Raw genomic sequence first — 24,042 nt, forward strand, 5'->3', positions numbered from 1 at the left:
AGAAAGTAAGGGTGGGCGGGAGAAGGAAAAGCTGACGTGACCAGAAGGCGTAATGTATAAGACATGTGGGCGGTGAGATGCAAGAAGGTTGAGCCCTTTAACATAACTGAGGCACTTTTCACCTTGGTTGGTCAACTGTCAGTCACAAGCCCACTCCCAAGGAGTTCAGCATAAAAATCCAGGTTTTAAGAACTCTCCACAGAAAGGAGATCACTGCTCAAGAAAATTAAGGGGGCGCCAGGGGCTGTTTCTCCAAGTGACTTCTTAGTTTAATTGCAATGAAGTCGTGTTCTGCTTCTGAACAAGTGTTAATGTCTGTAATATTCCTCCCAACCTCCTGCTCTGTTCTGAGTGCACCAAGTCACCTTTAGTGATACACTACATCACCACAATGGTAACAGGTTGGTAGAGTAGTAGTAAGGAAAAGTCTTATTACCTAGAAAAAAAAAAACCAAACAGATGCATCTCCCTTTTTACCTCTGCTCTTGAACTCCATTTTTTTTTTTTAAACTGTTTGGCTATCTATTTATTCTTGTCCACCACAATCATGTTAGGCTCTGCAAAGATCTCTTGCAAGTTCTGACACAAGTTCTGGGTTTTCATGACATAGACATTAAGAGTTAGTTTCGATCATCGCCAGACATTTTATCTACTTTCACTATTTAATAAATGACATTTCATTAGATCCCCATTATCCTTTTCAAGAGCCAGGCTGCTCTGTGGCAGCAATAGGTTGGTGCATCTCAAAGATGTAATTGACAACTTACTGAAAATTCAATTAAGCCCTTTGATTAGTTTGAAGTTAGTATTAATAAACACTAAGTGTAAGAGTAAATTAGTGAACTGTCCACCTTCACCTACATGTGACCTTGAACTTATTTTGCATCAGATATGCTTTTGTGTTTGTTACATGAAAGAGACAATTAAAAATAGCATAAATTGACACTGACTTGTGTCAGCGGAAGTTCTGGTTAAGTCATTGGGTCATTTTCTGCTCCCAAGACTTTAGCACTATCCTTTCTTACGTATAGTGAAAGCAAACATTTATGATGCTTCCTGTGACATTTATATTGAATGGAATGAATATCTAGAATTTTTCTGGCTGTTTCTTTGAGTAGACTGCAGTACGCCAGTTTGAAATTTCAGGTTGGTTCATGTGTTTTTGCTTTATTAAAGCTTTGGCACAAGGGAGAAAAAACATCAAGCACGGTTCTCTGGAAGTGTTACTTTAAAAAAAAAACAAAAAACAAAAAACCCACAAAACCCAAACACAAATAAATATAAAAAAAAAAAATAAAAAATTGGGTTTTCAACTAGGAACTCAATTTACTTTAAAAGGATTAAAATGTATGTATCATTCAACTGTTAACCACAAAATGTCAGCAAGTTCATATTCAATATGCCATGCTGGAGAGCCAGAGACAAATATACTTTAATTTTTAAAGTGTTAACACCAGTTTTTTGGCTATTCACTATGCTGAGCAAATAACTGGAGTCAGACTGATATCAATTCACAATAAATTTATTTTATGTGAGGAAAGAAGCTTGCCATTAATGAAAAATTCAGTAGAAAACAGTGCCCTCCTGCTTTCGGTCTAGATTACTCAAAAGTAGAATCTTGGTATTAGTGAAAACTTCAGTAGAAACAATTCTGTAGGAAACATTCTTGGCACATGAAATAAAAGCTTTAAACGCAAATTAAATCTGAACAGAGTATTTACCATGCAACAATACTGGCAGAAGAGCCGGTTTCGGATGACTGGTATTCTTCTCCCTTAAGACAATAACATGGAAGACACTTAAACCTGCTTTATATAAAGTTAATTGTATATAAATAGGGTGTCACTGTAACTAGCAGTCTTTAGCCAAGCCAGCCAGTTAGTTTAGCAGTTCTAAGTAAGTAATAGGCACTTTGCCCTTCTGATTTCCCCTTTCACCCATCAGCCAGTCTGAATCCATACCAGGGACACTGTACACTGTGATTACCTAAAAACAAAAAACACACCATTAACATTTGACCTAGAATAAATATTCTTGGCAATAAAGAACAGCCTATTTCCAAAGGCTCGGGTTTCTGATATTAGCTATATGCATATTTTTAAAAGGGTATATTTGACATGAGCTTCCATAGAGCAGTAAGCAAACGTTTGCAGAAACTATTACTCATGATTAATAGGTGAGAGTTTGACAAAGTAGAAAGTATTTTAAAAGGCCTGAGTTAGAAAGAGTCCCTTTTTATATTCAGATGAAACCTTTGCCTTGTTATTGCTTTTATACATGTTGACTTCATATATAAATCCTCTATACAGCAGTTTCTCTTAATACTGATAGTTCCTCGGCAACTTAAAGTTCCTTCAATCATAGAAACGTAGGACTGAAAGGGTCCTCAATAGGTTATCTAGTCCAGTCCCCAGCATTGAGGTAGGACTAAGGATTACTTAGACCATCCCTGACAGGTGATCTTAAAACCTGTTCTTAAAACTCTCTAATGACAGAGATGCCACAACCTCCCTAGTAATTTGCTCCAGTGTTTAACTACCTTTACAGTTAGAAAAATTTCCTAATGTCTAGCTTAAATCTTCCTTGCTGCAATTTAAGACCATTGCTTCTTGTCCTATCCTCAGAGGTTAAAGGAGAACAATCTCTTCCCCTCCTCCTTGTAACTCTTTATACACTTGAAAAGGTATGTCCCATCTCCGCCTTCTCTTTTCCAGACTAAACCAACCCAATTTTTTTCTCCAATCTTTCCTCAGGTAATGTTTCTTTTAAACCTTTAATCATTTTTGTTATTCTCAGGACTTTCTACAGTCTGTCCATATCTTTCCTTAAATGTGGCACCCAGAACTGGACAATACTCCAGTTGAGGCTTTATCAGTACTAAGTAGAGTGGTAGAATTATTTATCATGCATGCTTACAATAATTCTGCTAATACACCCCAGAACAACGTTTGCTTTTTTTGCAACAGTGTTATGTTGTTGACCAATGAAAAATGGTAGAACCTTCTGCATTCCTTCTTTCTAGGCAGTCATTTCCCATTTTATATTTGTCCAACTGCTTATTCCTTCCTAAGTGTAGTACCTTGAATTAGTCCTTACTGAATTTCAACTTATTTACTTCAGACCATTCCTTCAATTTGTCCAGAGCGTTTTGAATTCTAATCCGGTCATCCAAGGTGCTTGCAACCCCTCTCGGCTTCAAATGTATAAGTGTACTCTCTACGTCATTAAACAAATAATTTATGAAGATTTTCAACAGAACTGAATCCAAAACAGATCCCCAAGGGACCCCCCTAGATATGCCCTTCTAGCTTGACTGTGAGCCATTGATAACTACTCTGGTACAGTTTTCCAGCCAGTTGTGCACCTACTTATAGCACAGGGGAGGGCAAACTACGGCCTGTGGTTTGGATCTGGCCCGTCAGGGCTTTCAATCTGGCCCGCAGGATTGCCAGCCCCATGGCGCAGTGGGGATAAGGCAGGCTCCCTACCTACCCTGACCCCGCTCCCAGAAGCGGCCGACACCATGCCCCTTCGGCCGGGGGGGGGGGGGGGGAGGGGTAGGGGGCACACAGAGCTTCGTGCCTGGAAACCATGGTCAATGGGAGCTTCGGGGGTGGTGCCCACAGGCGAGGGTAGTGCACAGCGGAGCCGCCTGCCCCACCCCACCCCCAGGAACCACTGCTGGAGATGCTGGCCACTTACAGGAGCAGCGCAGGGGCAGAGAAGGCAGTGACCTGAGCCCCCTCCTGCACCCCAACCCCTTGCCCTGAGCCCCTTCCTGCATACCACACCAACACCCCAACCTCCTGCCCTATATTCATGGCCCTGCATACAATTTCCTCACCCAGCTGTGACTCTCAGGCCAAAAAGTTTGCCCACCCCTGTTATAGCAGTTTCATGTAGGCTATATTTCTCTAGTTTATGAGCTGATTATGTGAGACAGCATCAAAAGCTTTACTAAAGTAGATATGACATCTACCATCTCCCATCCACAAGGCTTATTACCCTGTCAAAGAAGGCTATTAGGTTGATTTGACATGATTTATTCTTGACAAATCCATGTTGACTGTTACTTATTACCTTAGTTTATTATAGGTGCTTGCAAATTGTTTGATTTGCTCCATTATCTTTCTGTGTACTGAAGTTAAACTGACTAGTCTGTAATTCCCCGGGTTGTCCTTATTCCCCTTTTAATACATAGGTACTATATTTGCCCTTATCAAGTCCTCTGGATCTCTCTCATCCTTCACAAGTTCTCAAAGATAATAGCTAATGGCTCAGAGATCTCTTCAGCTAGCTCCTTAAGTATTCTAGGATGTATTTCATCAGGCCCTGTTGACTTGAAGACTTCTAATGGCATGTCTACACTTAAAATGCTGCATCGGTGCAGCTGCATCAACCCAGCTCTAGCACTTTAATGAAGTCACTAAGCCAATGGGAGAGAGGTCTCCCATCAGCATAGTTAGTCCACTTCCCCGAGAGAAGCTCTCCTGCCAACACAGTGCTGTCTACATGAGAGGTTACATCAGTATAATGACATTGCTCAGGGGTGTGGATTTAGTGATCCAGTTATACGAGTGATCTAGTTATACTGATATAGGTCCATACTGTAGACCAGACCAAAGTAATTCTTAACTTGTTAATTTCCTATTTAACCTGAGATCCTACCCAGTTGCATGCTCTTTATGTTTGTCAGAGAAGTGTTTCTTTTTTTCCCCACCAAAAAAGAAAAGATTCTATAACATGAAAAGGGGTGTCAGAATTGAACCCCAACTGCTTAACCCATAGGATAACACTTACTGTGCCTGCCTCACAGAAGTTATCCCCATTTTATGATATTAGGATAAGCAAGTACCAGGAACTTCAGTGACTTGCAAAAGGTGGCAGTGAAATTCTGATACATTAGGTCAGTGGTTCTCAGCCATGGGTACATATACCCTGAGGGGTACACAGAGGTCTTCCGGGGGTACATCAACTCATCTAGATATTTGTCTAGTTTTACAACAGGCTACAGAAAAAGCAGTAGTGAAATCAGTACAAACTAAAATTTCAAACACACGATGACTTGTTTATACCGCTCTATATACTATAACACTGGAATATAAATATCATACTTTCATCTCAACTGATTTATTTTATAATTATATGGTAAAAATGAGATAGTAAGCATTTTTTCAGTAATAGTGTATTGTGACACATGTATTTGTGTGTCTGATTTTGTGAACAAGTAGATTTTAAGTGAGCTAAAACCTGGGATATGCAAGACAAATCAGACTCCTGAAAGGGTACAGTAGTCTAGAAAAGTTGAGAGCTACTGCATTACGTTACACAGAGAGGTTTCTAGCCTCCACTCCAGAATACTTAAGTCACTATTTCTATGCTGAACACATAAAAGTTTCCTAAAATAGTATTTAAGACATTTAAACTTGTTAGTCATGAGTATACTGGTTTTAAATTATGATGCAATTTAGAAAAAGGTCTCTTACCTCATCAGCAAGAAGTGATAGTTCACTGCTGTTTGCAGCATCATAATCATAGAGAACTCTGGCTTTCCTGCTGCCACTTGATGCTTTGAGTTCACTGAAGCCTGAAGTAACTACTGAATTGCTTACTGAAGGCAATGAAGCAGAGGCAGAAGCCAAGACTGAGGAAGCGGAAACACTTGGCACTGGGGTCGAGGAAGACTGATTATTGTTAGAGCGGAAGGCAGATGGAAAGCTGTGGAAAAACAAGACGACCACGGACTGAATTATTTCAACACACATGAAAGCAAGCCTTCATCACTATCGTAAGAGTTTCAATTATATGACCCTGTGACCTTTCCTACCAACTGAGTAACAGGCACTACATGTTGTGACAGCAAAGCTTATTACCTTCCTTGAAGTCTGAAGTGTAGTTCTCTTCATGCCAGTTGCATCTGTCAACACCCCATATGGGAATCATCTTTGATTCATGGATTTCACAAGCAGAACCATTATAGCTGATAGAGCTAGCTACTAAGCATTATTCATGAATGATAGGTTTTATCAGTATCACAAATAAAACCAGCTATTGGACATGAATAGGAATGATACTTACAACTCAGACAATTCCCCTGACAAGGGAATATATTGCCCATTAAAACACCGCCCCCCACCCCACCCACAGAAGCTATTGTTGTGCAAACCCCATGTCACTCTGCCCCATACCCTCACATACCCTCCATCTAACCACTATCCTCTACAGTCTATATACAAAGTGTTCCGGTCACTCCAGCTCAGACATCATCTTGCTGCAAATCTCCACTTTCTCCCATCAGTCCTACACAGGCTGGAAACCCCACTGGTGCTGCCCCTTTCACACTCCTGATGTGGGGAAGAGACTTCACCCTTATCCTGCCTACTTTATTTCACCACAGAATAGCATTCATGCGATTTCAAATAAAATTAAGAGCTGGAGTCTTACCCTGAGCATCTCACAATCCAGGCTGGAACTTGCATATACTGGCTACAAACCCCAGAGTAACTACATACCCGAACAAGAAAATAATTTCATCTCCTCAAATCAAGACAGAAAACTAAGCCAGGACGTCAGCCCGCTTCTGCAGAAAGTCTGGCTGTTGCCTGTATCTGACAGCACCAATGGTCAGTCAGCTAGTACACAAGCCCAGTGGTCTACATATCCTCTTCATCCTCTCCTACTCTGAGCAATCAGCAAATATGCCCCATCTATTTACAAATTTAGGGCCCTATCCAGTGTGAAAAGTGGAACTCAAGAAACTGTCTGGTCACGCTCCAGGACTAGTACAGTGCAGACTTCCTTGTTCAAGATATATGGCAGGAAGGACAAGAATTGGTTTAACCACCACTATAGTTTTAAGCTAAGTAGATTACTCCCGAGGGAATTCGGTGCCAAAAAATTAAAAATTCTGCAAATTTTATGTCAGTAAATAAATGTGGCTCCAGCATGGTAGTGAGGAGCACAGGCCACTGGCTGCACTGAGGTGAGAGATCACCCTGAAGCCCCCACCTCCCCTGGTAGTGGGATTTGGCAGCGAGGCTGCACCCGACCCTGACAGTGCAAGGGCCAGGCCTGCTTCAGAAACACCCCAGGGCCCTGCCCCCCTGCACCAAGTGTGGGTGGGCAGGTTCAGCCCAACAGGATCCAAGTGTGGAGGAGCTTAGTGCAGAGGAATCCAGATGTAGGGTGAGAAGTTTCTGTGTGGGGTAATCTGGGCTCAGCGGGAGATCTGGATGTACCGGGGCTTAGGTGCGGGGAGGGGTTCTGGGTGAAGGAGCAAGGAGACTCTGCAAGGGATCCAGGTGAAGGTGATCAGGGATCAGCAGGGGGGTTTGGCTGGGGGGAAATAGGGCTCAACGGGGGGAGGGAGGTCTGAGTGTGGAGGGCCATTTTCTACAGGGAAGGGCTGTTTTCTGTGGTTGTGCAGTCCCGCAGAATCACCCCCTAGGAGTCGTAGATTCAAGTTTCATATGGCAGTTTGAGAGACTTTCCAGTCCATAGACTGAGCATCAGCAGGATTATGGAGATAGGGTTAAGGCCAAGTTTCAAGACCACATTGACATATTTCCATAACCACTGGCAGTTTGTAAAAGCATGCTAAAATAAAAGCACTTGTACATGCCTAGGCAAAGAAATTAGTTAAGAGGAACAATCTGCTTTAGGTTAAAACTTATGTTTAAAGTAAGTCCTATTTGCTTTCCATAGATCAGGGGTAGGCAACTTATGACACGGGTGCCAAAGGCGGCACGCGAGCTGATTTTCAGTGGCACTCACAGTGCCTGGGTCCTGGCGGCTCTGCATTTTATTTAATTTTAAATGAAGCTTTTAAAACATTTTAAAAACATTGACTTTACATATAATAGTTCAGTTATATATTATAGATTTATAGAAAGAGACCTTCTAAGAACATTAAAATGTATTACTAGCACGCGAAACCTTAAATTAGAGTGAATGAATGAAGACTCAGCACACAACTTCTGAAAGGTTGCTGACCCCTGCTATAGATTATCAACCTAGTTCTTGAAGTCTGTACTCTCGCCATTTGTTGTTACTCGGAAGAGTCTTTCAAAAACACTTCGACTCATCAAAATTTAAGCTATCCAAACATCTGTGCCTCTCTCATGTAGCTTTTCTTCAACTTTTGATTCTGCGGTATACAAGTTACTTAATTTATATGATGTACCATCTTTCATGGAGGCTCTCAATGGGTTTTACAGATATTAAAACTCTTAACTTGTTCATAGCTAACAGAAGCACTTTGTAAGTGGAAGAAATGAGGCACAGGCCTTAAGTGACAAGAAAAGACTCAGGAGTATTAGCTTTTCCCCCGCTGTAGCTACTACACTCTCCCTCTCACGAAGGTAAAGTTTATGCATTCCTTATCTATACAGAGAAATAGAAAGCCTCATATAGTAGAGCCTCAGAGTTATGAGTAACTCAGGAATGTAGGCTGTTCATAACTCTGAACAAAACATTATGGTTCTTTCAAAAGTTTACAACTGTACATTGACTTAAAACAGTTTTGAAACTTTACTATGCAGAAGAAAAATGCTGCTTTTAACCATCTTAATTTAAATGAAACAAGTAAAGAAAGTTTCTTTACCTTGTCAAATCTTTAACTTGCCTTTTTTTTAAAAACAATTTTATTTTTATTTTTTTACATTTAACACAGTACTGTACTGTACTTGCTTTTTTGTGTGTCTGCTGCTGCTGCTGCCACCTGCTTGCATACTTCCAGTTCCAAATGAGATGTGTGGTTGACCAGTCAGTTTGTAACAGATTCTAATGTATGTATGTTTTGGGCTTGTTGTTTTAGCAGCCCACATACAACATAAATAGGATTTGTAAATGAGTTACTGCAAATTATAATACTGCATCAAATTTTAAAAGATACTAGTTTCAAATGCCAGTTATTTCTAAGTTTGTTTTGAGAAGGCAAGTTAATGGTAAATTTCAGTTACCACCATTACAAAAATAAAATAGATTCCACTCACTGAGTATGTGTTAGAATGCGTTTCAGCAGGTCTGTTAAGAGTTCTAGTTAAAGCAGCTTTCCATTTACAAGTGGCTGCAAAAGAGAACCTTTTCTTCTAGTAAAGAAAAGGTTAACAGAAAGCATTCAATTAAAGCTTTTCTACACCTTGAAAGATACCAAAATAGCTATTCCCAGATACCAATGTAGTTAGAACAGTGCAAGTTTTCCTACCTCTAAACAAGCCCTTACACAAAGCTGAAATTATAAAAAAAGCTTTTGCAGTTTTATTACCTTCCAAGTTGTTTCTGGAGGTCCAACATATATTGGTAACATTGTGCATAATAGGTCATTTGAGCTTCAACAAAATCAGTCAGACAGCGAAGATGATGTGCCTATAATATAGTGAAGAGTTCAAGTTTTTGTGCATTAAGAAGAATACTATACCTGCATTAAAAGGGCTGGCTTGGTAGCATAGCATCAGTCAGTGGCAACCCTGCCTTTGGGGGTGGCAGGGAGAGAGAAGAGGAGACGGCTAGGGAACAACAAATTCATGACCCAGACTCACAAGGTAATTGGGATGTTAGTACTATAGAAACAATATTTTCAGGCCTCAGAGATATGATGCTTGCATGATGCCCACCATTTTTAATTCTCTGCCCAACTGAAGAGTTACTGTAGTACACAGTAATTTTGTAATTTGTAGCCTCAAAACAGGGTGGGTCTGGTGAGGACCTCAGAAGTTTAGAAGAAAGGTGCCCAAAGGGTCTTCTTACTAGGGCCCTGAGGAGACCATAGTCAAGGTAGCTAGACAGTAACTACAGCTTAGAAGTTGAGATTCAAATGGGTATGTATTGTGTAACACATTTTAAGGTGTTATGGAAAAATTAGCATTTTAAAAGTATTTCCAAGCAACTTCCTGTAGTTATTTTTTTTTTTTTTCATTTTCTTCCATTTAGATACTCACATGTGTACTGTTGATGCCTTCCAGCAGCAGTCTGGTAATCTCTGCTTGACGGTCAAATTCACTCTGAGTTATTCGTACTTCCTGTTCAGACTGAAGAGTATAAACTTATTAGAAGGTTGGGGGAAGAGGAAAAAAAAAAGCTTAACACACTGCTTACTAACACCATTACAATTTCTATGTGAAGGCCTTGAACCTACAAACACAGACAGGTGCTTAACTTTATGCATCTAAGTGGTTCCATGGACTTCAATGGGATCATTCACGTGCCTGCAGTAAAGCATATGTTTAGATGTTTGCAGGATTAGGGCCCAATTTTGCTTTCATGCGCTACAACACTGAATAGATTATAGCTACTTAGTGTTTTCAGGCAGTTTCAAATAGCCACGAGCCTTTTTGCCAAAATTTTAACAGAATGGTTTAGTCACCAAGCTTTATGTCTGATTAATCTGCCTATGCAGATCTAAGGGTGCCCCAAAATTAAGATCTCTAAGGAGCAAATGAAATTTAAATTTAATCCCAGTCTGAGGTTTTAACTTCTCTGCTACACTAGAAAATGAATTAGGCCACCAATAGCAGAACTTCAAGACTTCATATAGAACACTAATATTTTTACAAACTCTTTCAAATTCATGGATTACCCTAATGCTGCTAGTTAGCCTACAGTTATTAGCAATTTTAGAACAAGTCTAAAATGATCTAGTAACATTAGAGGTCTCATTTAAACACAAGAGCAAGTCTTTCTGAATTCCACACTGTTCTGAGCAACCAATGCCACCCAAATTGCACATGACTATATAATCAGAGTTGCAGTATCCAAAATTCATTGTTCTGAGGTGTCTGGTTGGAAGTATGCAGTCCTGGTATCTAGATTCCTCTCTCAGTGCTTTTAAATTTGACCATTTAGTGTTTGGTTTCTGTATGGGATAATTCAGCAGCAGAAATCTGTCTTTGCCTGAGGTGCCGCAGTTAACTACTCTTACAATAAAGGAAATGAATTTACAAGACCTATTGAAGTGGCACAATTTTTTTTCTTGCATGTCATTTTACCTGAAACTATATTTCTGCTTATCCTACTAAATAGTTCCATGGGAACACAGAAGTGACTCATTCGAAGGAATATGCACAGAAGAATTATGGAACTAAAACATTTCTAGGTTAGTTTTTGCAGCCACTTTTGAAATTGCTTAAAAGGCAGTGAAGCAGCTGTGGAGAATTAAGTATACAGTTGGTATTTAGTAATGAGATGACCTGTAATTTAGCAAACAAGCTAATTCATATCAATTTTCCAAATGTTACGCAAAGTGTCCCAAATGGACAGCATGGGTCCATTAGAAATTGTTCTGTCAGAAGTCTTTCAGGACAAGCTAGCTTACTCCTCCCTCTCCCCTCCAGAAAAGGGGACTTACTTTTAGAGAAAATAGTAGAGTCATTTACTATAAATTCCTATGCCTTAAGTGTTGACGCATATTGCTTCAGAAGTCAGGACTTCACCAGCACAATGAACTCATGGCTGGCCATTCGGAAAGAGCTGTATAAGAACAGCAAGGAAAATAGGAGGGTTTGTGTGTGTTTTGTTTTGGTGTTTGTTGTTTTGCAGGGGAGAGTGGGAAGGTTGGGAGAAAAAAAAAAATAGAAGAGTTGAATTTCCTGCTTTTGCATTCCACACAGCTTCCCAATGGATGGAAAACCTAGTTAACTGTTTAGTTTTACAAAAGTAAATCTTTTTTGGTACTTCAGCTTGCAGTAAATTTCAGGGGATTGTTTTTAAACACATACAGATATGAAGTTGTAACAAGGCTGATACTTTAAAGTGAATAATTTGCCCTCTGCATTGTTTCATTAATGATAGAGAAAATAAAGCAGATTCCTTCTCTTATCAAATTTCATAATGACAAAATAAGAAGTTTTACAACTGTGTATTAAATAGGTGCACACTGAATTAGTTCACCAGACAGAAGGGCCTTTGGAAGCATCACTGCTTTTTAAGTCAAGCTTACTTGCTATATGCAGAGCGTTACTTGAACTGGAGGTTGTGATGGCTTGCTCCAAGATCTCTAGTTTCTTCACGCTCCCACGCATTGCCTCATCTCCTTTTTCACGGCCACTGATTGAAGTGTAGCATTATGGCATACCGATTTATATAGCCAGGGTAAAACGGGTATACACGCACAACGGACACTCTGAGCTCATGCAACTTTTAACTGTAACCCTTCTCAGAGGTGATAAGGAAAAAGCCTTGAAAGACCTCTGTATACCCCTCAGGGTATATGTACCCCTGGTTGAGAACCACTGACCTAATTTATCAGAATTTCACGGCCACCTTTTGCAACCACAGTCAGTGAAACCTCCCAGTTGAATAGGAAGTAGCAGATGACTCACTGTCTTGCCATGAAGGGCCCTTGACGTGATACCTGCTCTCCACCTCAGTTCAGACTATGGATTTGTAAGCCTTCCGGGCTGAAAAGCTTATTGATAGATAAGCTGTTGACCTGGGGAAGAACACAGCTGACAGAGCATCTCTGCCTCGGTTTCTTTCTCAATATTGCATGTCCTGAATAAAGCAGTCTCTGACTTCGTTGATTCCAACCTGAGAGTGGAGTTTGTTTCTTCCACAGTATACAGCGTTCAGTGCAGGCAACACTTCAAAAAAGAAAGTTAATTGGAAAGGGTGCAGAAGAGCAATAAGACTAATTCAAGGTCTGGAAATCATGCCTTACAGTAAGAGACTAAAGAAGTTCAGTCTATTTAAGTTCACTCAAGAGAAAGTTAAGGGGTGACGATCATCTACACGTGCCTAGCTATATGGGAGAGATTTGATAGACTAAGCTAGCAGAAGCAGGCATAACGAGATCCAATGGTTAGAAACTGAAGCTAGACCAATTCAAACTAAAAAAAAAATAAATAAATCCGTGCTTTATTTCAACAGTGAAGACAATTACATCCGTAAGATTAGTTGTTCTAGTGGTTAAGTGATTCTTCATCACCTAGAGTCTTAAAAGCAACACTGGAGATATATTTCTAGTGATAAGCTATTTCAAACAGAAGTTATGGTTTGATTCAGAGATTAGTTTATGAATCAGACTCCCCTCCCTCCCCGGGCTTTCAATAAAGGGGAAGCTAGATCAACTTTAAAGCATTTAGATCAGTTACTGGGCCTTCAGAAGGAGCCGTGAGCTTTAGGTTAGAGGATTTGACTGGGTGGTCTCTGGTTTTACTACTTTTTCATTTTTTAAACTCTACAGCACTTGCGGCAACAGACAGGTACTTTATAAAAGTAATAAATTCAGAGTGTCTAGCCTCTCTTTGTTAAGATTTGAAAACAAGACAATAGCTCGAAAAGTTGGCACTGGATTTTTCCTTAGATACACCTAACACAGCTCTCTAGACCACTTCTCTGCTAGTTGGGTGATGGAATGCCATTCAGGCTGCTGCCACCAACTGCACCACCACTAGTCTCCAGATTTCCCCAGAGAGCTGCTTGTAGCAACCTGTATAACCTTGTTACAGAATGGTAGCTCAATAGTATAGAACAGCATGATTTGGCAGTGAGCTCTGATGTTCTACTCCCAGCTCTCAGATGTCTTAAGACTTTGCTTCTTAGCCCTGGTCTACACTGGGGGGGGAGAGCGGGGAAGAGGAAGAATCAATCTAAGTTACACAACTTTAGCTATGTCAATAATGTAGCTGAAGTCAATGTACTCAGATCAACTTACTGTGGTGTCTTCACCATGGTGAATTGACTGCTGCCACTCCCCCATCGACTCTGCCTGTGCCTTTTGGGGCGCTGCAGTACAGAAGTTGACGGGAGAGGGCATCTAGACTAGACGTGATAAATCAATCCCCACTGGATTGGCATACCCCTAGTTTTGCCATATGGAAAGAAAGGGGAACCAGTTTGATAGTGTTTATGAAAGCATTGTATGTGTGCTAAAAATCCAATAGAAGGCACAAGAAGCCTCTAGTCCGTCAAGTGATTTCTCAATATATCATCTTGCCAATCTATGGTTTTTGTCTTGCATTCCATTACATTTGCAGGCAATTAGTTGTTTTGCAGGCCCACCCAAGAGTGCTAAGGCTAGCACTGCTTTTCCTTTTTCCACCCTCCTTCAGATGAGCTTGCTACTTCCACAGTATCAGTTCCCCATTTGAGTACTAGGAGGCCAACAGTTCAATGTCTGTCTCAATTGACAGCCCAGAGCACTACCACACAATCCTTCTGGAAAAAAAAAAATAAAATCAATCTATAAATAAATTTGTTACTGCGATTTGTTTGCAGTAAGATACTGTCCTAAGAAATTAACTTTTGTAAGAGAAGCCCTACTGTCTTGTTACTTGCAGGCTTACTATCTTTTCATATTATATCTTGCCACAAGAATGTCACATGGTGGCAGTAGTTACCCAGAAACAGTACTTCTTTAAAATTCCAAGTTTATTCCTAAGCACTAACCTGATGATGTAGCTCACATCACTACTGGTATCTGAAATTCTCTGTAAGGGGCTAAATAGCTGATGCAATACAGCAGAATGACTGCCAGCAATGTATTAACTACAAGAACATGGAACACCCTTTATTACACTGTATCAAACAAGTAACTGTTTTATAATGCTGCAGTTTCTGAACTGTTTACTTACTTTTGTCACTTCCTCTGCCCAAACCTTGTCAGCATTAAGAGTTAAGACAGACATTTAGAACAGCAGAGAGTGGTTTTAACACAGTAAAGCAATACTTGTATGTTCTTAAATAATTCCTTCCCTCCCCCTGACCCCCCCAAAAAGATGATGTAAAGAGTGGACAACTGTGACTCATTGCACTCCTATGAAGGCCTTTGCTATGAACTACGTTCAGTCAAGAAAATGTAATGCATTCTTTAAACACAATAAAGAATTCCAGCTTAAACTGCATACCTATAGCACAGGGGTCGGCAACCTTTCAGAAGTGGTGTGCCGAGTCTTCATTTATTCGCTCTAAGTTAAGGTTTTGCGTGCCAGTAATACATTTTAATGTTTTTAGAACGTCTCTTTCTACAAGTCTATAACATGTAACTAAACCATTGTTGTATGTAAAGTAAATAAGGTTTTTTAAATGTTTAAGCAGCTTCAATTAAAATTAAATTAAAATGCAGAGCCCCCCGGGACTAGTGGCCAGGACCCGCGCAGTGAGAGTGCCACTAAAAATCAGCTCATGTGCCACCTTCGACAAATGTGCCATAGGTTGCCTACCCCTGCTACAGCACTACATTACTGCATTATGTGATATTATGAAGCTATTATTAAAAAAAACTTAAGTGGATACTCTGCAGAGCAAAAGTGATAGACATCCAAATTCTGTAAAATGGGATACCTGTCTGCAAAACATGAAGCTCTTACAATGTAAAATATGTAACTACTTGGAAAATGGATATAAACTAGACAGCCTAAAGTTACTTATTGCAAGTTATAAATAAATTTATGATTTTTAATTTAGTTATGGATACTTTAAGGTTGAAATACTGATCAACTGAAAGATATGCTCACCCTTCACAAGAGCCTACTAGAAAAAATTATGTTAAATACAAAAACAGTGAAATTGAGACAAGCGATTTCTCTTGCCATCTTAATTCCATTATTGGTTGCTGCCTTTACAAGGACTTGCAATAAACTGGATAATTTCAGGAAACTGGACAATAGATTAAAAATGCTATTGTGACATCACAGTAATAAGTTTAGTATTGAACTGAATACAGCTACAACAGGAGTCTTCCTCACAATGCAGCTTTCCCTTAGTTTATTACATTGAAATTAGAAGCTGTTTGGAAAGCCATTCTGACACTGTCAAAGTTGTGGTTAAAACATGCAATTATGACCCAAGACTTCATTAGTTTTATAACTAGAGGTAAGATTCTTTGGTTTAACAATTCACTGTCCACCAATGATGGAACCTTTAACACTTCAGTGTTTATTTGTATTACTGGCTACACTGAAAATCAATGCTGTATTGTACCAGATGCTGTACAAACTGAGGACAAACACCAGAAGAAGGAACCATCATAAAATATTGTGCATGTTCTACAGCAGTAGTTTTGACTAGTGTGCTAACACTCTGGTCTAAAAACAGCATTTAAATATTTTCCAGACTGAGAAAGAATCAGCAAATCTTTGCAACAAGCATCTTACAATTGTTATTTCTAAATTAGCCCAATAATTTCATTGTAATATTCAGTTTCAAATTTTTCATACAATTATTTTTGTTATCAAAGACAAGAAAGAGTCCCTAAAATATTTAGATTCACAGTTTATTCCAACTGTGATAGATAGGAGACCATGATAGCATGGAAACTACAAAGATTAGGATGTTGAGATTATTTAATCCAATAATTCAAACATCTGGAGTCTAATCAAATGCTATGGGCACATAGGTTGCTCGTAAAAACTGTTATATCAATGTGTGTGTTTGTGTTTTCCTGGCTCATTGGGTGGGTTTACTGTGAAATCATTAGGAGGTAATTTAATGCAAATCCACAGAAATACGCCATTTAGACAATTATATATACTGGCTTGGACTGGAGTTAAGACGTGAGCAAACAAACTTTCTTCACCCCTCCATAAAACTGCATGAAAGGTCAACCTGCACTGACTGCAGATGAAACTCTGAACCAAAGCATGTATAGACCCACTGGATGATGGGTAATGTGATTAATTTAACTTGTGTTTATGACATGTCCTCTGTAATGCTTTTGACCGGTTTGGGATTCCCTCAAGGACACTGTAAAGCAGTGTGAGGTGCTGTTCCCCTGAAATGGTCCTGTACAAAATACTATGGGGAAAGTCAACTAATGAATTTCAGTTGTCTTCCCAAAACTGCACTTAAATTTTTCAACAGTAAAAAAATTAAGTTGGTACATTAAGCTTTCTGACATCAGTAAAGTTGTGGAACAAGGCTATAGTATTGCATGCAGTCTGACAGGGACAATTTAAAAAATATAGAGCCATGAGTCATTTATCTAGTACTTTTTTGTATTATTCAAGCAAGGACTCCAAGAAATTGGAATATTGATTCAGTTCTCCATTCCAAATATTTGATATGACAATTAAGGCCACTAGGGCTGGATAGCAAGAGGAAACACTTTGTAAAAGAATGTATGAACACAGGAGGCCAACAAACCTTTAGCCATTTTACATGCAGCAAGTTGAGCATGTAAGAGACATTTACCATAATGTTATTTTCTTCAGGCTGAGACGTGTTTAGTTGCTTCAGTGCATAGATAGAAACAAAACCAGGTTACACTGTTATTACTGCAGGTGAACAATATGTTACAGAACACAGAATAGTTAAACACTGCAAGATTGAACTGAGCAAGTGATGAAGCATACCTAGAAATCCAAACAGTTGCTGGTTTAGTTTAAGTAGTTTTATTCAGCCATTTTAAATATTGCTCTGGGCTACTTCATTTAGCTATTGAACGTAACGGTGCATGACTTATGAAGAGATTAAAGTTACATGATAATCCATCTGCATTTGTTTCATTTTCTTCTATAGAAGAGAGAACACATTTGAAACAAGACCTGAGGCTATCATAAAGACGAGCATTAAAACCCTCAGTGAAAGCGTGCGCTACTGACTCAGACACTCACTACAGCTAGCAAGCCAGGCAAACCTCCTTTAGAAAAATCAAGAATAATCCATGGCAACCTGAACCAATCCTTCCACACTTCTTCATCCCTTCTTGATCTTCTGGCTTCTACTCTGAACATTCACTACCAACTGCAAGGTAAGGCTTTATAGGCCCTTTTGCGTATACCCCTCTGGAAGCTTGAAACCCAGTGTTCAAGAGGCAGAAAAGCATTAAAATGTTGTTAGTCTGAGTTATCAACAACTAAAGGGGCTTAGAATTGAAGTATAGGCAAGCAAGATGGTAATGTAGATGTACTTTTAATTACATCACAAATTAAGGTGTACTTTATAAAACACAGGTAGACATACCCGTGCTAGCTTTAGCACGGAAGACGTGATGGCATGAGCTTCAGTGCAAGCTAGCTGCCCCAGTTGAAGCGCATCTCCCAGTGGGAGCGAGTATGTATTCTGGTTGCTAGCCCACACCTTCACTGCTATTGTTACCCATGCTAGCTAAATTAAAGCTAATACAGGTATTACACCTTAATTTGCCATGTGGATGTACCCTAAGAGGCAGGAAGTCTCATGATCTACCACCACTGGAACATCAACAGATAAATGTTTACAGCACAAGTGTTTTTCTATTACTAGTCCTGTAGTAATGATCAGCAAGTAATTTGTTCCTCTGAATAAAGTCAGCAGATTAATTCTGCCCCCCAGCTAACAAAAAATCTAATAACGCACATAAGAAAACAACAACTTGAGGTAAAACTAAGATTAATGAGGTCACTTAAATGTTTTGGAAATGGTTGTTCCTGGAATTTTTATGTTGGGTAAAATGGTTATCTGCTATACTGGACCTTGCAAGCTAATATCTAAGGTAACAGGACTTGGAGCTGTTGATATGTAAAAAGATGTGATAAATCCCCTGAAATTATGTGTGACAAGCCATTCCAAAGGGGGAAGAAAAAAAAAAAAAAAAAAAAAAAAGAATATTGAAGCAAAAGTATTTTAGTATAGGGCAAGGTTAAGCCTTCAGAAACTCCCAACTACCCCAACTGTTCTACTTAAGCTCCCATACTTCTAGTAAAACAAAAAAAGAGCAATTCTTAATGTTTGACAAACCCCACCTTAAAAATTAATGTGAAAAAGTTCCTCCACATTTTGAAGTATTAGTGATTAGAAGTTGGGCACTAAGAAGTCACATGGTTTGCGTTCCTAAGACTGGTCATTATGACAAAGGTTCACGTAGGACAGAAGAGGAGCAGCATAAAAATTTGCTATGCCTACATTTAAAAAATAGTAATAATTTAAAGAAGTCAGCTATGTGCCATTTTCTCTTCGGTTCCACCCAGGCATCTTTTATTCAGTTTGACATAGAAATATTTGCTGAAGTAATAATATTAATGTCTGGGTTCTAGTATAAGTAATTATAATTTGCATAGGGCCAGAACTGTCTACATTTGAGACCCAAATGGGGAGAGTTATAGTGAAATTCTTGTTAAAAAAAAAATTTATTCTACTTACTGCAGCTCTAGCTTCTGCAGCTTTTGCCTTCTTCAGTCTGGTTTTTGCTGCATCCAAATCTAGTCTTTTATTTTGCAATAGTTTGCGTTCTTTCTGGAAGTTTAGGAAAATCAGTTAATTTAAGAGGATCATGAAATAAGTTGTGGGCTTATACTACTACTAAAGATAATCTACAGTAATAAATGAGTGATATTTGTAACATACTGCATCCAGGCTGCCTCCTAAAACTAAAACCGCAGGCGTAATTAGATGCAGAATCAGATCCAGATAATTATTTAGTAAGTGTCCTATCTTGGATAGGGGTTAAAAGTGGCAGATTGGTTCAAGAAAATTTTCTTGAACCAGATTTTACTATTTTCCCCTCCTCTCCTCTCTTAAGTAATGCCTGCTGTGTTTTTAGAGAAAAGTCAAGTCTCAACTGCTTTTTCCTTATTGGGAGTTTTAAAGAAAACTTCATGTGCTTTATCTATCCCTTTACTTAAATGTTTATATTTAGAACTATTTACAAGTGTTTAAAATACATTTGTCAACTTACAGTAATAGTTTTATAATCTCCATCTATAAAATTTCTTAGAGGAGTGAAGAAGTTTATAGCAGATGTTTGAATTAGTTCTCTATCTGCTGTTCCAATTCGCTTTTGTGTTTCTCCACATTTAATTAGTGCATTTCCTGCAAAGCATAAGAGATGGTTGTTAAACAGTGATCCCTGTAGGTGGTTATGCAAATTTCTACAAGCACAAGAATTCAGGCCAACATTTTGAAGAATTACCAAATGCTAAATAAATAGCTTTTAAAGAAAAAGTTAGAATCAAGGCTGTTTTAATGAGAGTCACTAACTGGAAGTTCTGAAGAAACAAACCTTCAGTGTTAGGCCATGGCTACACTAGAGAGTTGCAGCGCTGGTGAGGGGGTTACAGCGCTGCAACTTAGGATGTGGCCACACTTGCAAAGCACGGCCAGCGCTGCAACTCCCTGGTTGCAGCGCTGGCTGTACACCCGGTCGAGCCTCGGGTGTAGCGATTCCGGCACTGGTGATCCAGCACTGGTCAGCAAGTGTGGATCCCACCAGCACTTTTATTGACCTCTGGGGTATAAGGAGGTATCCCAGAATTCCTGTCCACAACAAACCGGAAGAAAGGGAGAGCTCGGAGTTCAGCCAAACTGCTTATTTAAAAAACAAACACAGCTCCTGTTTGCTGAGTGAGTGGAGGCAGGCAGGGGAATTACTTTGGAATGTTCACAGCTGTTCGCTTGAAGAGAGAAACAGCATGCTCACACAGCAGAGGGGGAGGGGGAAGTCCATGTTGAGCAGATGCTTATCTGGTCTGACAGCTATTTAGGAGTACATAATTTGCATTTAGCGAATGAGAGAGGGGTGGGGGAAGGGGGTCAGAACTTTTAAAATGATTGAAGGTAGGCACTGTGTGTCTTCCAGACCTTAGAACTTGCAAGGCAGGGAGCTGAGAACAGTGTCAACTCCAAAAATCCATTCTGTCTGTCTCCTCCACGCTCCCTGTCACATTCCACCCCACCCCTCTTTTGGAAAGCACGTTGCAGCCACTTGAATGCTGGGATAGCTGCCCACAATGCACCAAAACAGCGCTGTAAATACTGCAAATGTGGCCACACTGCAGCGCTGGTAGCTGTCAGTGTGGCCACACTGCAGCGCTGGCCCTACACAGCTGTACGAACACAGCTGTAACTACCAGCGCTGCAGAACTGTAAGTGTAGCCATGGCCTTAGATTAAAATCTATCTGAAGAGTTACAGCATTGTGGTAGTGGTAATACCTATGGCAACTCCATTTTGCATTTGCTAATGAAAGTTCCAATTGTTACTATTAATCCAGAAGCAATTTCCCCCTTTTGACAGTTTGATTCGACCATCTGAGGTTTTTGCTAAATAGAAAAATGTTACATGTTGAGAATACTTTTTGCATTTAATGTAAACTCTAAAAGGTCTACTTTTGAAGAAACAGGTAGGATTTGTACTTTAATACAAAATGTTAGTAAATTTGATTCTGAAGAACAGTGTTATGAAAACAACTTCAGACAGACACCATGATTGGATGCTTCCAATGATCACACATTTTACCACTCTCTCTCTTTTCAGTGCAAGTACTGATCAATACCAATTTCCTACCAAAATTCATTCTTGCTCAACATATTAAGCATCATTCAAATGGTGTCATTGCAAGCTGACAGTGTAACTTATTTATTTTTGCATCCTAGACTGAATTAAAGAAGTTGCAATGACTGCATACTTATAAGAAGTTACACACACATTGGTCTGAATGAGTGGAGTTTCATTTAGTTTGTTTTAAATAAAGACTAGCAAGCTTCAGGCCTGGTTAATACTTGAAAACATCAGTGGGCTGGCTGTCCAACTGTCTTATTGCTTCTCTGATTGTAAAGGTTGCCATTACTGAAGTTATACCATACACTTTCTCTGAAAATCTATACTTGGATGCTTCCAATAAAAACAGTAGGTTATCTTCTGCTTTAACAGAAAATCCTATTACTTCCAGATGCAAAGATCTTTGATTAAAAAACCTTGTTTTGTGAGATGAATTTCCATGAGGAATTTATTTACTTGCTGAGCTGCCTTTAGTTCTGAAATGAAAACTATCAGGCTTTGTAATGTGTATTTTGGCAACAATATACCTATACATTAACAGTTGGTTAAAATTAACTGTTACCTATATTAAACTGATGGGTAAGTTTAAGCGAATACAGGAACTGGACTTCACATTAAGACTCCAGTCTTGAAGATTTTCCTGGAAAATGCCAGAGATGCAATTATACAGGAGTAGGTTTTTGAGGAAGTAAGAGTATCCATGAACAAGTCTACTCTAACTCTAATAATTCCTTGTAGAAAGTACAGTATATACTCAATCATAAGCCAGTTCGTTTATAAGCTGTGCCCCCCCTCCTCCAAGACTGATGATAAAAAATGGAAATTTTTTTTATAACTTGTTCATAAGATGACCCTATCAGGGGTCAGCAAACTTTGGCTCCTGGGCCATCAGGATAAGCTGCTGGTGGGCTGAGATGGTTTGTTTACCTCGAGCGTTTGCAGGCACAGAGGTAAACCTAAGTAAACTAAGTGTCCCAGTGCGCCACTTCTAACCCTGATGGGCCGGGACAGCAACTGGTGGGGAAATATGTATTTTTTGGGGGTGGGGGGAAGCTGGGAGTCAGGGGAGTAATGCCTGTGACCACCCCCCACATGAAACCACCCCTAGCCTGGGACCTCCACTCTCTCCCAATCCCATCCCTTCCCACCTTATCTGGGGAGAGCTAGGGGAGGATCTCTGATCTGGCTGGAGCTGCTCCAGCAGGTTGGGCAGTGCGGCCACAACATGCTCCCACGGGCCAGACCAGGCGTCATGGCCACAGCACGGCTGCAGGCGGGCTGCGGCTGGGCGGCACGGCTGCAGGCGGGCTGCGGCTGGGCGGCACGGCTGCAGGCGGGCTGCGGCTGGGCGGCACGGCTGCAGGCGGGCTGCGGCTGGGCGGCACGGCTGCAGGCGGGCTGCGGCTGGGCGGCACGGCTGCAGGCGGGCTGCGGCTGGGCGGCACGGCTGCAGGCGGGCGGCACGGCTGCAGCCTGTCAGCCCCAGAGCTGCAGCTGCTTCAGAGGCTGGGGGGAGAGCAATGCTGCCAGAGGTGGAGAGATTCTGGCCTCACCTTTTCCCTTGTCTCTGCTGGTTGTGCTGCCCCACCTTGCAACCTCTGTTGGGGGGAGGGGCTGTGTCCCACCTCTCCCTCGTTATACCTGTTCAGAAGCCGATGCCCTTCTCTGGTGCTTCCTTTTTTTACTAAAAAAATGTTGCTTATGAATGAGTATATACTGTAGTTTAAGAAAAAAAGAAAAAAAAAAAAAAAAAAAAAAAAAAAAAGAGTCAGGACTATGAAACTGCACTGAGATTTTAAACAAGAATTTAGTTGTTTCCAACAGCAATTTCTACTCTGCACACAGTACACGTGTTTCATTTTTTTCTCTCAAATAAATCACCATATTCAAAAGAAAGGAACCGCATTTTTCCCTTGTGACTAGACATTTATAGGGAAACAAAATGTGGGCTATCTGTTCAGGTAGTAAAGTTACACATCCACTAGGGAGGCAGAATTAGGGTTCCAACAGCAGCTAAACTAATGCTACCCTCATCTTCATTTTGGATTAAGGCTTCAGAGATTTAAATATTCTCAAAGATGTACATTGAATACATACATTTGTGCAGTCATTTTTTGAAATTTGAGTCATCTCCTTGGCTCAAACTTACCGTATGCTGTTCCTGGGCCAAACTCAGTCCCTGCATCAATCATATACTGGCCGAGTAGTTCTGGGTTATTCATACGACTTGGTGCTTTGCGGTCCAACTTCTCGTAGACAAATTCTTCTATTCTAGCATCTAAAAAACATGTTACTTGCTAATTTGAAGTGCAATTACTGTAAATCAAAGCAGTATTTAAAAAACATTCACTCATAGAAAAGCAACTTGCTAATTCATTCACAGAATATCGAAGTATTAGGTAATTGAGGAAATCGGATAAAGTGATTGTCACCAACTGTGATATGTTAGTCTAAATCTTCATCTGCTCTGTTTACAAGTATTTCTAATATTAGCCATGAAAATTCAATATAGGCTCTTGTAATAAAGCTCATTCATACCTTCTTACACATCACCAGTATTAGAGGTTGTGCGGGCCACATTATTCCCCAGTAACACTTGAGCCATGCCCATGGTCATTAAATGCAGTTGCAGTTTCGACTGCTATCATTTGTAAGCTAGTGTAGACATAGCCTAGCACTTGTGTCAGTGTAGCTTATGTTGCTTAGGGGTGTGAAAAAAAAACCCAGCACCCGAGTGACATAAATTACACCAACAGAATAACTGGTGTGGCCAGCACTATGTTGGTGGGAGACGCTCTCCTGCAGACATAGCTATTGCTGCTCGATGGGGGATGGTTCAATTATATCGATG

At 40.1% G+C, this 24,042-nt stretch overlaps 1 protein-coding gene across 4 annotated transcripts in view; it reads right to left on the reverse strand.

The window, feature by feature from the left end:
* Window positions 1-1,506: 1,506 nt before the first annotated feature.
* Window positions 1,507-24,042, reverse strand: part of SH3GLB1 (SH3 domain containing GRB2 like, endophilin B1) — a 35,552-nt gene continuing 13,016 nt past the window's right edge. For 2 of the 4 annotated variants that reach the window (XM_050962202.1, XM_050962205.1), the window contains 9 exons: window positions 23,341-23,469; window positions 19,592-19,725; window positions 19,057-19,149; window positions 17,080-17,166; window positions 14,571-14,594; window positions 9,939-10,028; window positions 9,266-9,366; window positions 5,487-5,718; window positions 1,507-1,986 (listed from right to left, as the gene is read on the reverse strand). In XM_050962202.1, the coding sequence (XP_050818159.1) occupies window positions 1,879-1,986; window positions 5,487-5,718; window positions 9,266-9,366; window positions 9,939-10,028; window positions 14,571-14,594; window positions 17,080-17,166; window positions 19,057-19,149; window positions 19,592-19,725; window positions 23,341-23,469 (998 nt within the window). In that variant the 3' untranslated portion in view covers window positions 1,507-1,878. The remainder of the gene's footprint in view (window positions 1,987-5,486; window positions 5,719-9,265; window positions 9,367-9,938; window positions 10,029-14,570; window positions 14,595-17,079; window positions 17,167-19,056; window positions 19,150-19,591; window positions 19,726-23,340; window positions 23,470-24,042) is intronic. The other 2 variants (XM_050962203.1, XM_050962204.1) reach the window with 2 other exon arrangements.

This window comes from Gopherus flavomarginatus, chromosome 7, assembly GCF_025201925.1.
Source record: "Gopherus flavomarginatus isolate rGopFla2 chromosome 7, rGopFla2.mat.asm, whole genome shotgun sequence".
Classification (NCBI taxonomy): Eukaryota; Metazoa; Chordata; order Testudines; family Testudinidae; genus Gopherus; species Gopherus flavomarginatus.